A 15640-nucleotide genomic window follows, 5' to 3' on the forward strand; every position below is an offset into this window, starting at 1 on the left:
TCACATCCATACAGGAGGTCAGCTTGTCATGTCCTAAGTACACTGCATGGGCTCAGGGCCACGTGGGGTCATGGGAATAGCACCAGACTAACGTCAAGGAGGGTTGTGGGTTCAGGTTCTCACCTGGCTCTCTTTGAGCCTGGGCAAGTTGCTTTTCCTCATCCAGGTCCTAGGGGTTTTTTTGGGGGGGGCGAGGCGGGGGCATGCTGCACAGCATGTGGGATCTTAGTTCTCTGACCAGGGATCGAACCCACACCCACCCCTCGCGATGGAAGTCTGCAGTCTTAACCACTGGACTACCAGGGAAGCTTCCCTAGTTCGTTCTCTTGTGTGCTGGGGTGGTGACTGGAATAGCAGAGAAACTAGGGGGCTAAATAGCGGGAGAATGGAGTAACCCCAAAACAGTCCCACCCTGGGGTGTGACCGCTGGGTAAGCCCGGACTGGACAAACCGGAGTCCTAGAGGCTTGGCAGGGCTGCAGCCGTCCTGACCCAGGGTCACTGCAGGCCCTCAGAGCTGTCTGGCTTTAAGCCCTGACACACTGGATCTTCCATCTGAAACAGAGTGGTGGTGGTAGTAGTAGTGTTAGTCACTACTACTGTTAGTGTTAGTCACTCAGTTGTGCCCGACTCTTTGGGACCCCATGGACTGCAGTCCACCGGGTTCCTCTGCCCATAGAATTCTCCAAGCTAGAATACTGGAGTGGGTTGCCATTTCCTTCTCCAGGGAATCTTCTTGACCCAGGAATCGAACCTGGGACTCCTGTATTGCAGGCAGATTCTTTACCATCTGAGCCACCAGGGAAGCCTATCCCAAACAGAAATTCTGATCAATTTCATCTTAGTGGTATTGTGCTGAGAAGCATAGAAAAATCAGCTCTTTGCATATCCCCCTCGTTCTCCAACTTTCTCGCCACACAGAGACATCCCGGCGATCACTGGATAGCCTATGCAAAGAGCACGTGCCAGGGGTGAATTTTCAAAGGGGAAAGAGGGATGTTTCCCCTAGAAACTGACATTTTTAGCATTGTAAAGCATTTTGGGTCTCTCATGAAAAGCCTTGGAAGGTTTTTCCTAAGAAAAATGCACAGATTTAAGATTTTTGTTATCTATTTTCAGAGGGTTTAGGCATCCCTCCACAACCACAGAATTCTGTCCATCCACAGAATCGCAGCTTAATCCCTGGACAGTTGTTGGTAATGTCTCCAGGTCCTAAGCTGTATGGAGAGCATCCACTGGCAGTAACACAGAATAGGCTTCTGCAGGGGCCACTGGGCTCCCCTCCAGCCAGAGGCTCCCTTGGGCTGGTCCCTGCTGTGCCATGGGCTGAGCACTAACGGTCCAGGTCTGTTGAGTTGGCCTCCAGGTCTCAGAGCAAGGGAATGGAATCTGCAGGAATCACTGAACTTGACATTCCACAGTTGGCATGGGGTGGGGGGAGGGTTACATTCTAAGCCCACCAGGCCCAGTAATCTCTCTGCTGCCATTTCTGCTGGTCAGGACCAAGGAGGAGGGCACAGGATTAGTTCAGGTCAGGCAAAGACTACACAAAGCAAACAGCAGATCCTTTACCAGCCCTACCCTTGAGGCATCCTGCTGACAGGGGTTCCTTCCATACTTGGGTGGCCGTCTGTCATCTTCACCTTTGTGATGGGTCCCCCTGCACCCGGTCAGACTTGGAGATGCCTGCGGGGGCTGGACAGCTATCTTCCATGACTCTACTTGGGGGAGGTCAGAGAATAGGAGAGAAGCCAGGTGGGACTCTCGCCTGGCCCATTCCCTAGCTCCAAAGCCCTGGAGGCCCCTTTGCGAGTGAAAAGCGACAAGTAGCTTCCCCAGAAGCAAATGCAGGAAAAACCCTGTGTGGATGCCTCGTAACAGTCACCCTTAAGAACAGCCAGGGCCACCTCGACCAATGGCTAGTGTGCAGAGTCTCTGGGTCTGTAAGTGCAGCCGGATGAGGCTGGACGGACTGTGAATTCGGCAGGAGTGTGGCCAGGGCACAGTGGCCTCTCCTGGGGCCTGTGACCGGTGCCAACAACAACCGGCTAGAGTGCTTGGCTCTAACGGGGAACCCTGGGATAACGGCCACAGGACGGTGCAAAGTGTGTCTGGAAGGAAAACACTTGAGATCCTAAACCTAGAATTATTTTATTCAAAAACTGCTGGTGTGTGAATTTCCTCCTTCCTTCAACCAGGCCAGAAAACCAGCCCTGATGGGACATGTGCAGCCTCCATGGGGGGAGCCCAGCTGCGGGTCTGGTTCCCTATCACAAACAGTGGGAGGAGGCATGGGGAGAGATGAGGGTTGGGTGAGCGCCAGACCAGAAAAGGCAAGCACTCTCTGGCTCACACCACCCCCTGTCGGCTGCTGCCGCGACTACCCTCTCCCTTCACATTCTAACTACTCAGCCCCCGTCTGGTCCCTGTCCTGTGGACCCCAAGGCCTGAAAGACCCACTGCCAGGTTTTGGCGCTTCTACTTGGGAGCATCTTTGATGCAGGACTGTGTGGAATATGCATATGGGTCCTCCCACCTGATGATCCATTCGCTGTCACTGATATTACCTGGAATCCGACTATGGAAGCTGTCGCCCAACTAGTAATACAGCAAAGTTCTTGCCCTGAAAGCAGGGCTCCAGAGAGTGAGTCTAATCTAATGGCTCTTGATGTCTCAAGCAGGTGAGGGCCCTTGGCTCCACCCACCAGCCCCAGGGGCTTCCTACATCCCCTCCAGTAGCACCGGAAGGGGTGAAGCCCAGCCAGGGTCCGCCCTCTGAAAGCCCCTCCAAGGCTTCCTGGCTGGTGGCCACTGGGGTTGATCAGATCAGCCACGTGCCTTCGGACAAGTGTGATGGCAGGTCACACACGCCTGTGAAAGTGAGATCCTTGGAGTGAGGGGCTTGTGGCCCAGAGCACTTCTGTGTCCCCAACAGGGAGCCCTGTCCCTTTGACACTCCAGCCAAGTAGGTCTCCAGGGTTTTGAGCAGCCGTCTGGGGCTCTTCTTGGCCGACATCTCCAAATCTGGAACAGAGAGGATTGGGGAACAGAAGGCTGGGGGACGGGGCTCCGGGATGCACAACCCAGAGGCTCTGGAGAGAAGGGGGAAGGGGTTTTCTGAGATGGAGAGCTCACCAGAGAGGGGAACCAAGACACCAGACTTGGGCACAGGGGCCACATACTCTACCCTGTCCGGACAATCTCAATTTTGAATAGTCAGTCTAACTGAGCCAAAAGTTGGGCCCATCTTTTGATTCAGAAAATACGGTAACCAGAGGTATTTGGCCAGAAAGGGAAGAGAGCAGCAGGCTCCCAAGGGTGGGATGATGGAGACTTGGGATGATGGAGACTTGGGGAAGCTGAAACTTGAAAAGGTATGAATGGGAACTGGGGGTAAGGGAAGCCGGCCAAAACCAGTCGATCAACCACCCTGGAGTCCCTGAACCCAGGGACACTAGGAGTGCAGGAGCTAGGCACCCTGAGAAGAGCGAGCGCACCCTTGAGGACAAAGCCTGAGTCTGAGATGGTCTTGTGCTGTGTCCTCCAGACGTGTGCGAGGCGGAGGAAGGTGGCGGCATAGAAGCTGTTCACCACGGGGATCACTTTCTGCTGCCGGTTACATTCCCTGCAGGACAAGGATGGGCATGCGCTCAGCAGTGGACAGACACCTGAGGGTGCCTTCACCCTGTCCCCCGGGGAGCCCTTCCCGGGGCAGCCTTCACATCTGAGGTCAGGGTTGAGGAGGAGGGATGGGTTGGGAGGCTGGTGCAGGGGTAGTCTGTCCAGGTTCCCCGGAGCCAGAAGGTTTTGAAGAGAGCTGGGGGGATAAGATGGTGGGGGGATGAGGTGGTCGGGTGAGGGAACCAGGCTCTGACAGCCAGGGCAGTGAGCAGCGTGAAGACTCACCTGGAGAGACACTCCTCTCTTAAGGCCTGGATGGCGATACGCGTGATATTCACAGACATCAAACAGAAGGGGAATTGCTGGAATGGATGGGGTACCAGGTCAGTGGCATTCCAGGCTCTCAGCTTCTGTGCTTCCCGTTGCCCATAATCTAGTCTGGCCCTCGGGAGATGACAACAATCACAGCCAGAGGCAAACAGCTGGCATTATTAATGCTTACACTTAATCTTCACCATAATATTCCCATTTTACAGATGAGGAAACTGAGGCCTAATGATCTTAAGTAACTTTCCTAAAGCACTGAACCAGGATTCCTACTGAGGTCAATGCACTCCAAAGCTGGTGCACAAACCTCTGTGCTAGTTCTCAGCCTCTTCAACATCGCACCCCACCAGCTCTCCTTGGCCTTCATCAGACCCGTCCTGTGTGCTGCCTGTGGCCCACATCACCCCCTGGGGTTGGATGGACATAGGAGGGATGAGGTGCAGTTATCTAACCAACTCTGTAGGTTCTTAAAATCTCTTCTCCCTTCTGTAGGCTTCCGGTTATTTGACTGCTCATAAGCTCTTCACCCAAAAGCTGACAGAGAAAGTACAAGTAGGCAGAGAGTCAGCCTTGACTTGGGGTGCACCCCGACTCTTGGTAACACACAGGCCTGAGAACGGGCTGTGCAGGTCACACTCCTGAGATGGGCAGCCAGGGCCCACCAGAGTGCTTCACCAAAAAGGTCCTCGGAATCCTCCGTGGAGTTCACATGAATGCTGTATTTTTAGAGTGGCCACTTCCTATTCTTTTATAAAAGATTAAAAAAAAATTTCTTTTATTTTTGGCTATGCTGGGTCTTCACTGCTATGTGGGCTTTTCTCTAGTTAGAGCATGTGGGGGCTACTCTCTAGTTGCACTGCATGGGCTTCTCATTGCAGTGGCTTATGGAAGAGCATGGAGCTCTCAGCATGCGGGCTTCAGTAGCTGCAGCACATGCGCTCGGCTGTTGCAGCTCCTGGGGCTCTGGAGCACAGGCTTATAGTTGTGCTGCACAGGCTTAGTTGCTGCACAGCATACAGGATCTTCCTGGACCAGGGATCGAACCTGTATCTCTTGCATTGGCTGGTGGATTCTTTACCACTGAGCCACCAGGGAAGCCCCTTTCCTATTCTTTAACAACAAAAACCCAACCAAATGAAAAGGGGCTTTTCCCAGAGGATTTGCAAATATTACATGTTAGTTTCTGCCACAGTACCCATACAAGGACGTTGGCTGAGAGCAACATGTAGACCAGTGTGTCCCTTAGTTTAGAATGAGAACCAAAATCTACATATTCTATCTGCTTCCTCAAAAAAGAAAATCTGTTACATTATGATGTAGAACCATACAGTCCAGTATAACAGCAAATAGCCACATGAAGCTACTGAAATATCAATTAGTTGAAAATTAAGTAAAATTAAAAATTCAACTCCTTAGTCAAAGTAGCCAGATTTCAAGTGCTCAACAGCCACACATGTTTAGGAGCTGCTACACTGGACAGTGCAGACAGAATGTGTCCTTCACTGCAGAAAGTTCTGGGGGACACGCTGAACTGTAGAGGGTCATCTGGCTCCACAAGAATTTTTCTCAGGGTCTTCCATGACACCTGGATTCCAGACCTTGGCCTGGCCATCTGTGAGCTGTGTGTCCCCAGGAAGGCCATCGAAACTCCATGAGACTCAGCTCTCTCTTCTCTCAAAACCAAAAAGGAAATGAACATTGAGTGCTGGGGCTTCCCTGAAGGCTTAGTGGTAAAGAATCTGCCAGCCAGTGCAGGGGACAGGGGTTCCATCCCTGATCTGGGAAGATCCCACATGCTATGTAGCAACTAAGTCTGAGCAGCACAAATACTAAGCATGCACTCTAGAGCCTGGGAGCCACACCTACTGAAGCCCGTGTGCCTAGAGCCCATGCTCCACAAGAGTGTGTGTGCTTAGTCCCTCAGTGGTGTCCTACTCTGTGACTCCATGCACTATAGCCCACCAGGCTCTTCTGTTCATGGATTCTCCACACAACAATACTGGAGTGGATTATCATTTCCTTCTCCAGAGGATCTTCCTGACCCAGGGATCGAACCTGGGTCTCTTACATTGCAGGTAGATTCTTCATCATCTGAGCCACTAGGGAAGCCCCACAGCAAGAAGCCAGCACACCGCCACTAGAGAGTAGCCCCTACTTGTGGCAACTAGAGAAAAGCGCTCGTGGCTATGAAGACCCAGCACAGCCAAAAATAAGCAATAACAACAACAAAAAAATAAAATACATTGAGTGCTACGCAGAAAGTAGTGAACAAAGCAGACCTGTGGCTGCCCTCCTTAGAAAAGCATGCTTCGAAGGCTGGCATCTGGGAACCCGGATTTTGAGAAGGCTCCCACCACTCCCCCAGGCTGACTCACTGTACCTAATCTGTCTGTGCAAACCACATGGTTTATGCTGAACACCTGCTTTCCATCCGATTCTGGAATTCTGGTACATGCCACACAGATGGTGGGCTTCCCAGGTGGCGCTAGTGGTAAAGAACCCACCTGCCAGTATAGGAGACATAAAAGATTCGGGTTTGATCCCTGGGTTGGAAAGATCCCCTGGAGGAGGAAATGGCTACCCACTCCAGTATTCTTGCCTAGAGAATCCCATGGACACAGGAGCCTGGTAGGCTATTGTTCATGGGGTCACAAAGAGTCAGATGTGGCTGAAGCAACTTAACACACACACACACACACACACACATACACACACACAGATGGTGCCTGCATGACCAGCCCCCAGTAGAAACCTCAGATACTGAATCACTAGTGAGGATCTGAGACGTAACAGGCAGGAAGGCCACAGGTCTCCAAATGGAGGAAGTAGCCTGCAAGTGTCAGCATTTTTTTCTCTCTCTCTTAAGCGGCAGGAGGAAACAAACTTTAAGTGTCAGATTTTTTTCCCTTCTCTATACAAAATTAAAAGGAGGTTTCTATTAAAATTCTGTGTTGCCATGACGACACCTGGTTCCACCTGAACTTTTCTCAAACCTTGAGCTAACCAATGCATTTTTCTTATGGAAATGTTTTTCTTAAGCTACGTTAATGAACTATGTATTTACCCTAGACTGTCTTTCTTCAGATCAGTTCCACTTAAGACTCAGAACCCATAAGGGTTCAAATAACCAGTATGCCATTGTTCTCCTAATTTATGTTAATGAAACTATATATTAACCTGGAAACCTGCCTTTCTTCAAGATGAACTGAAGATTGATCAAGATCAATTCATCTTCAAGATCAAGATCAATTTCTTCTTCATGTCTTCTTCATGTCAATGGCCCAGGATCACTCACCTTGTGCCAGTGTTATTGCAAAATGCATGTTGTGGGTGATGAGCCTAGTGCCACTCTAAGTTTTGAGATATTTCCTTTCTCTAATTAACAGCTTGCTGATACGTATATAACATACTGCTAAAGGTTAGCAGAGGGGCGCTCTTTCTGCCCCCTTCTGATGTCTATGTCAGAAACTTTCTCTATGTCTTTTATACTTTAATAAAACTTTACTACACAAAAGCTCTGAGTGATCAAGCCTCGTCACTGGCCCAGGATTGAATTCCTCTCCTTTGGAGGCTAAGAATCCCAGCATCTTTCACGGCTCAGCAACAACCTTTCAGACCCTAGTTGGCAACATTCAACGTGTTGGCCAATTTGATGCTGCTGGAAGTCCGTGCATTCCATGTGCCCACACAGGGAGGGGAAGCTCCTGGAAGCCTGTGTCTGGTGTCCGATGGATTTTGTCCACACACTTCTTCCCTCTGCTGATCTTGCTTTTGCTGCAGTTAATCACAGCTGAGAGAACAACTATAGGCCAAATCCTGAGAGTCCTCTCAGTAAACCGATGAACCTGGCAGTAGTCCTGGGGACCCCGATGCGAGGGCCATGCTGGGTGGAGTCCATTTGTTAACCATTACACAAACTCTCTGAGACAGCTTTTATGATCCACAGGCTACATTTTCCACTAGCCCACAACCTGCCTCGCAGAGCTGCTCTGAGGAGTCATTTAGATCACATAAGCAAAATGCTAAGGGCAGTACTGGCCTGAGGAGGTGCTAACAAATGTTCGTAACCATCCATAGCTGAGGTCAGCAGAGGTGCATCTGTATGTTCCAGGTACTGACTACTTAATTACCACAATACTTGTGTAGTATCATGCCTTCCCTTGATTTCTTTCAGTCTAAAAATAAATATGGCAACAAGAACATGTAGCAACATAATTAACAGGATCTGAATTTAGCATTCATTCACTCTTGGGAACATTCTTTTGTTTTTCAAAGTACTTTATTTTATACAGTATCTTTTTTTTTTTCTCCTGGCTGTGTGGCTTGTGGGACCTTAGTTCCCCGACTAGGGTTTGAACACAGCCCCCACCCCACCCCCACAGGGAAAGCACTAGCCCTAACCACTGGACACCAGGGAATTCCCTCGGGAACATTCTTACAAAAACGTACTTACTAAAAAGCCATGAAAAACTGGGATTCAGAGCAAAATGTCTCCTTTCCTTCAGCAGTTCCCTTGGACCTGAAAAGTGTGGCTTTGAGCTAAAACATTACACTGAGGTGATGTTTTGGGAACTGACTAAAAGAACAGCAGAGGGAATCAGAGTCTTCTGAGTCTTCATTTGAAATTTCATTTCTCTTTATGACTCACCTCTGAACCCCGAAGCAGGAAGACCAAATCCAGATCAGTTGGGTTTTTTTTGGCAGCTGCTGCCAACACAGCGCCACCCCCTGGAGATTCCAGTTCAGCAGTTCCGTGGCGGGAGGGGCCTAGGCACCTGCATTCCCTCAGGTGACTGAGAGCTGGGCTGCTGAGATCCCCACTGTGAGGAGCACACTGCTGGGCGAGCTGTCAGGAGACAGGGGTCCTCACGCCAGCTTCACCACTTCCTAACTGTCCCACTTTGTGTAGACACATTTCACCTCTCTGATTCTCACGTTCCTTCACTGGGAAATGAAGATTTCCAAGGATCATCTCTGCCCAACCTCTTGCAGGCTCATCATGTTGATGGAATAAAATAACAGATGGAAATGGCATGGAAGATGATACCAGTTGCTGACTGTGAGTAACTATTGTGGTGAGCTGCTTCTCTGCCTGCCAGCAATCAGCCCGATGTACCCTGCATCTCGCCATCTGAACTGCAGCACTCCCTCCTCAGGACAGCATGGATCACACGCTTCCACGGAGTCCCAGGGTCCACCAGCATTTGTAGTGTCTGGCCAATTTCTCTTTAGCAGGATGTATCACAGGTACCTGAAGCCTCAGCTCTCTCCTTAGGGAACTATGCTATGCTCAGTTGCTTCAGTCATGTCCAACTCTTTGTGACTCTATGGACTGTAGCCTGCCAGGCTCCTCTGTCCATGGGATTCTACAGGCAAGAATACTGGAGTGGGCTGCCATTTGCCCCTCCAGGGGAATCTTCCTGACCTAGGGACCAAACCCACGTCTCTTTAAGTCTCCTGTTTTGGGATTTCCCTGGTGGCCCAGTGGGTAAGACTCTGCACTCCCAATGCAGGGGACCCAAGTTTGATTCTTGGTCAGGGAACTAGATCCCACATGCCTCAACTAAGAGTTTGCATGCCACAACTAAGACCTCATGCAGCCAATTAAAGAACACATAAATATTTTTTTAAAAAGTCTCCTGTATTGGCAGGCAGGTTCTTTACTCCTAGCACCACCTTGTGGCTAACTGTATTTGGCCTTAGGGTCAGTTCTTCCAAAATTGAATGTCAAGCCCTTAAACTAATGCACTTTCTTTCCCCCCAAAAATTTACCAGCTGTAGTTTCAGCCTCTGAATTAGGTCTCTGGTTTTCTTTACTCTTGGCAGTCAAAGGTCTATCAAAAGTCAGTTCAAAGTTAGGACTGGCTGCCGGCAAGGCTGTGTCCCCGAGCTGTTACTGTGGCTGCCTGTGTGCCTCCTGGAAAACTGTTATTTTCAAGATTCATAAGGGCTTGAAGTGAAGTTTTAAGACACTGAAGGACTTAAGAGTTCAAAGAACTATAAAGGTGGAAGGGACCTTAGGATCATTTAGGCCAAATCTCTTATTTCATAAAAGAGCAAACTGATACCCAGAGAGGGTAAGTGCATTTGTGCTAAGTCATTCAGTCGTGTCTGACTCTGTGCGACCTTATGGACTGTAGCCTGCTAGGCTCCTCTGTCCGTGGGATTCTCCGGGCAAGAACTGGAGTTGGGTGCCGTGCCCTTCTCTAGGGGATCTTCCAGACCAAGTGATTGAACCCGAGTCTCTTACATCTCCTACATTGGCAGGTGGGTTCTTTACCACTAGCGCCACCCAGGAAGCCCATAGGTGACTTGCCTCAAATCACAGCTAAGTAATCATACCACAGGTGGAACTAGGATCTAGATTCCTGACACCTACACTTGCCCTCTTATTATTTTAAGCTGCTGTTCCTTTTCTTGTCTGGCATGCATACTGTGGAGTAAATATAAATTCACTATAAATTGCACAAAGGCCAGCGGGCAAAGGGATGACGAACAGGTTAGTCAAAGTGGTCAGGCTGGTCCGTACCTAGATGGAGTACCAGGGCTTCCTCTCCCATCCTGCTCTTCCCTCAGCCTAGCATGTTCTTACCTTGGATATCCAGGGACCTGCCCCCCTCACCTCAGTCAAGCCTGTCCTTGAAAACAAACGAGGGGTGCTGAACTGGCAATAACCCTCTACCCCGACCTCCCTGTTTCTGCAGGAAGGTCTTACAGGAGAGCCTTAATACCCCACCAGAAGGGAGGCACTGAGCTCCAAGATGATTTCTAGGAAATACTCATGAACTGCGGGACCTTGGGCAAGCCGTTTTCCCTCCCTGGGTCTCTCTCCACTGCCTCTACAACAAGAGGCTAGTCCATTATTGCTAAGCTACCCCTCAGCCTTCGGGACACCTTTCCTAATTGTTTTTCATTTTTGGCTGTGCTGGTTGCTGGGCACGAGCCTTCCCTAGATGTGGCGAGCAGGGGCTACTCTCTAGTTGCGGCGCACAGGCTTCTCACTGTGGTGGCTTCTCTTGTGGAGCACGGGCTCGAGAGCTCAGGCTTTAGTAGTTGCAGTGCATGGGCTTAGCTGCTCCGTGGCTTATGGGATCTTCCCAGACCAGGAACTGAACCCATGTCCCCTGCACTGGCAGGCAGATTCTTAACCACTGGACCACCAAGGAAGTTCTGGAACTCTTATGATGAAGTAGCGTCGCTGCAGGAGATTGCACGGTTTCATAAGCTAACTGATCTGGTTCTTAAACTTGACCCAGACATTACCTCCCTGCATCGTGAAGACGACAGAACACACCCACATTTTCAACTTGTGGGTCCTGATCTACCTCAGAACCAGATCCTCATGAAGTACCCTCTTACCTCCTCCAGTGTCTCCTGGAAGAGACGGGCGAATGTGAAGTCATCAGATGTAATGAGTGTTTTTTCCTCAAAAGATAACAGAGATATTCAGTGAACATCAGAAATGAGAAAACTGCCTGCGTGATAGGAAATGTGTGATTATTTGTTTTTGCAGTCCAGGTGGCGCTAGATGTAAAGAACCCACCTGCCAATGCAGGAGACATAAGAGACAAGGGTTTGATTCCTGGGTCAGGAAGATCCCCTGCAGGAGGAAATGGCAAACCACTCTAGTATTCTTGCCTAGAGAATCCCATGGACAGAGGAGCCTGGCAGGCTACCGTCCATGAGGCCGTAAAGAGTCAGACACAACTGAGTGACTAAACACACACAAGAAGTTTTAGATTCAAATGGATCTACTTTACTTTACAGTGGCTGTATATATAAGTGCATGACGTGTGTCTGTGCATGCTCGTGCAAGTACAGATACAGTTTTGAAAACACAGTTATGTATTACATATGTATATATTATCCAAAAGATGTATATAAAAATGTATTTTTACTCATGGAAATCAAAAATTACTATGATAACTAACACTCCTTGAGTGACTAATGTGCTTAGCACTTTACACAGGGTTGGAATTATTTTATACAGGGTTGGAATTATTTTCTCATGTTACAAAGGAAGAAGCTGAGGTTCTGAGAATTAAGTAATAATGACCAACAACATGGTTACTGGAGCAGTCTGCAGCACAGGCCGGCCTGCCCAGGCTCTAAGACACAGTGATCTGATGAAAATGCTGCAAGTCTCACCTCTGGTTACTCATTCTCAGGTCCTCTCTCTCAAGTAGCATTACACCCCACTTCCTGTTCTCTGTGAAGTGCACTGGCGGCTGGGCGGGTCCACTTACCCCTGGCGACCATTCCTATTAGAGCCGAGGGAATCAGTGACACATACATATCTCCTAAGCTCTGGCCGCTGAGAGGGCCTAGAAGCAGGGAGATCGTAATGGCAGTGGGAACACCAGCATTCAGATCTTGGTTTTCAGATCGCATTCTCCAACGAAAGAACAAAAGCTCCGTGGAGAAGTGTTTGGTTTCAGGGCTGGGAATCACACAGAGAAAATAAAACATGAGCGAGGGTGTCTTCTCGGATCTAGAAAGTGCTCAAAAAAGGACAGGGCATGTTCAAAGGGCACAGGTACCAACCTGAAAGAGCTCTTAAAGTGGGTATGGCTGGAGCAACAAAATACATAATACATAATGATAGTACTGGATTATAACCTATAGATAAAATAAATATCTGATATAAAAAGTACCTGAATAAATAAATAGCACAGATGCCTCTTTCTTATAGAAGAATTCCAACTAACAAACGTAAGGGGAATGAGGGAAACAGAAAATCACCATTAGAACCAAGTCTGAGGAAAAACAGGGTATTTATATAGTTTCAAGCTATCATCCTCCAAGACAGTGATTAATTATGGTGGCTTAAACGGTAAAGAATCCGCCTGCAATGCAGAAGACCCAGGTTCAATCCCTGGGTTGGGAAGATCCCTTGGAGAAGGGACCTTCTACCCACTCTAGTACTCTTGCCTGGAGAATCCCATGCACAGAGAAGCCTGGTGGGCTATGGTCCATGGAGTTGCAAAGAGTTGGACACAGCTGAGTGACTAACACGTTCACATTCAAAGTATATTCCCCCACGAGCAATTATTTACAAAGGGAAAAATAGTGACTTTACAGAGGAGAGGCCTGGCTGCTACCACCTTAACCAGGTGCTCCGGGTTAACCTCACCAGTAGTAAGACACACTGACGCGGGTGCTCCTGACGTGAGGGCTGTCACTTCCGTAGGGTTCTTGCCCAAAATGCATAACTTCAATCTAAAATTCATATGGCAAATGGAACCCCCGCCCCACACTTGCTCTTTTCCATTTCAGTTGGTACCACTCTGGTTTTGCAGCTGCTCAAGCTAAAAAGCACCATTGACTCCTCTCTTTTTCTTACACCTGCATCCAATCCATTCAAAAATATGCTGGGTGTATTCTCTAAGATTCTATACCCAGGATCTGATTACTTCCTACTTCCTCTGAAAAATACTCTGGACCAAACCACCATCACCTCTAGCTTGACTGTGAAAGTCCTCACGGGAGACCACTCTCAACCCACTGGCTGGCAGGATGCATTAAAGAATGTAAGTTGGACCGTCACTCCAGGCTGTTCAAAACCCTCATTTGACTCAGAGTAAAAGCGAACGTCCTCATCACAGTCTATCAGGTCCGACACCATCTGGTCCCTGTTACCCCATCACCTCCTTCCCACTGTCCTGGCAGCTCCTTCTGGCCTCCTGCCATTCCCTCCCATGCCAGACACACTCCTTCCTGGAACCTCTGCTCTCGATGCTTCCTTTGCATGGAATGTTCTTCCTCTAAATACCAGCTTGGCTAACATCCATCCCCCCAACTTCAAGGCATGGTTTAACTCTCACCCTCTCATGAGAGCTACCCTAATATCCCATGAAAACTGTAATCCTAGGACTTCCCTGGTGGTCCAATGGTTAAGAATCTGCCTCCAATGCAGGGGCGGAAGTGGGTTTGATCCCTGGTTGGGGAACTAAGGTCCCACATGCTGCAGGGCAACAAAGCCCAAGTGCTGCAACTAGAGAGCCTGCAAGCTGCAACTACCGAGGCTGCGCCACAACCAGAGAAAGCCCCCATGCTGCAGTTGAGGACTCAGTGCAGCCAAAAACCCCAAACAAAAAACCACCGTAATCCACCCATGTTCTCCCAACCAGAGAAAGCCCCCATGCTGCAGTGAGGACTCAGTGCAGCCAAAAACCCCAAACAAAAAACCACCGTAATCCACCCATGTTCTCCAACCAGAGAAAGCCCCCATGCTGCAATGAGGACTCAGTGCAGCCAAAAAACCCCAAAACAAAAAACCACTGTAATCCACTCATGTTCTCCCAACCTTGCCTACTTAGCACTTAACATACCCTATTATTTATTTATGTATTAGACTTACTGTCTCGTCCTCCCTGCTAGATGGATCTCATTGACGCATCCCAAGCACCAAGAACAATTACTAGCACAGGGAATGCTGAATAAATATCTGTTTAGTCAATGAATGAATTCCAGGCCCCATGAATCTGGGATAGACGAATGGCAGGAAACAGGTCAAGTTTGTTGTCTAAAATCGGGGGACTACCACCTTTACTACAGGGGAAAACCCTGAAGAGAGGCCTGGATAGAACCTGAGGGCTACAGGAGCCACTCCTGAGCTTTCGTAAGCTCATGTGTGTCACCCAGCCCTGGGAGGCAAAACCTTTCCTCTGGGCACGTGAAGGCTGAATGCGCCCTCCCCCAGGGCCAGGAGAACACACCAGAGTTGGGAGGGCAGCACGATGAAACACTGACACCAGGGTTGTGTCCTGTGCTTGTGCACATTACCGCACTGAACTTCCCCAACTACACGGCTGAAGTTTCCATGAGCTCCTCTCTATGGATGCAGAAACCAGGGCTCTGAGCAGCTGAGGCGCTGGCTTGAGACACACACCAATGAGCGGCGGAGCTTGGGCTCCAGCCAGGTCAGGGGAATGCGGGTGCCCATGCCTGCTTGCCTCAGCTGTCCTGAGGGCCATCAGCAACTGGAGATCTACCCGAGAAGCTGTCCCCCTACTCAGGACAGCCCTGTGCCCAGGTCCTAGCCCTGCAGCCTTCTCTGCTGGCTTCTCACCAAAGCCCCACCTGGATATGATGACGAGACAGGCGGAGAATCTCCCGGGCCATTAGCAAAGTCTTTGAGTCCATCACCAGGTACAGGAGATGCAGGAGGGCAAGGAAGCCTGCTCCTCTGAGGTCTGTGGCTGGATTTGTTCCTAAGACAAAAACCAAGAGAAAACTGAGGGAGTTTAATGAAACCCTTGGACAGCAAGGAGATCAAACCAGACAATCCTAAAGGAAATCAACCCTGAATATTCATTGGAAGGACTGAAGCTGAAGCTGAAGCTCCAGTATTTTGGCCACCTGATGCGAAGAGTCGCCTCATTGGAAAAGACCCCGACGTTGGGAAAGACTGAAGATAAAAGGAGAACTCTGGGATGACAGAGGATAAGATGGTTGGATGGCATCACCGACTCAATGGACATGAACTTGGGCAAACCTGGGAGATAGTGAAGGACAGGGAAGCCTGGTGTGCTACAGTCCATGGGGTCCCAAAGACTTCGACATAACTGAGTGACTGAACAACAATAACAGTGAAATCCCTGCTCCCTGAGTCAATGACCTTGATCACAGCCCAGGTGGAGAATCTAGACTTCCTCTAACTGACTGCAATGAGGTGGCCCTCAGCTCTGCCA

The 15640-nt window shown here is 49.4% G+C and overlaps 1 protein-coding gene and 1 non-coding gene across 11 annotated transcripts in view; one reads left to right on the forward strand and one right to left on the reverse strand.

The window, feature by feature from the left end:
• Window positions 1-2131: 2131 nt before the first annotated feature.
• The window catches only part of ELMOD3 (ELMO domain containing 3), a 33460-nt gene continuing 19951 nt past the window's right edge, over window positions 2132-15640 (reverse strand). For 9 of the 10 annotated variants that reach the window (XM_024998869.2, XM_024998865.2, XM_024998867.2 and 6 more), the window contains 4 exon segments: window positions 15030-15160; window positions 3906-3982; window positions 3497-3624; window positions 2132-3023 (listed from right to left, as the gene is read on the reverse strand). In XM_024998869.2, the coding sequence (XP_024854637.1) occupies window positions 2821-3023; window positions 3497-3624; window positions 3906-3982; window positions 15030-15160 (539 nt within the window). In that variant the 3' untranslated portion in view covers window positions 2132-2820. 10 annotated transcript variants of the gene reach the window in all.
• On the forward strand, window positions 9418-9490 carry TRNAG-CCC (transfer RNA glycine (anticodon CCC)). The gene has a single exon. It is a non-coding gene; the product is annotated as a tRNA-Gly (tRNA).

Source organism: Bos taurus, chromosome 11, assembly GCF_002263795.3.
Source record: "Bos taurus isolate L1 Dominette 01449 registration number 42190680 breed Hereford chromosome 11, ARS-UCD2.0, whole genome shotgun sequence".
Lineage (NCBI taxonomy): Eukaryota > Metazoa > Chordata > Mammalia > Artiodactyla > Bovidae > Bos > Bos taurus.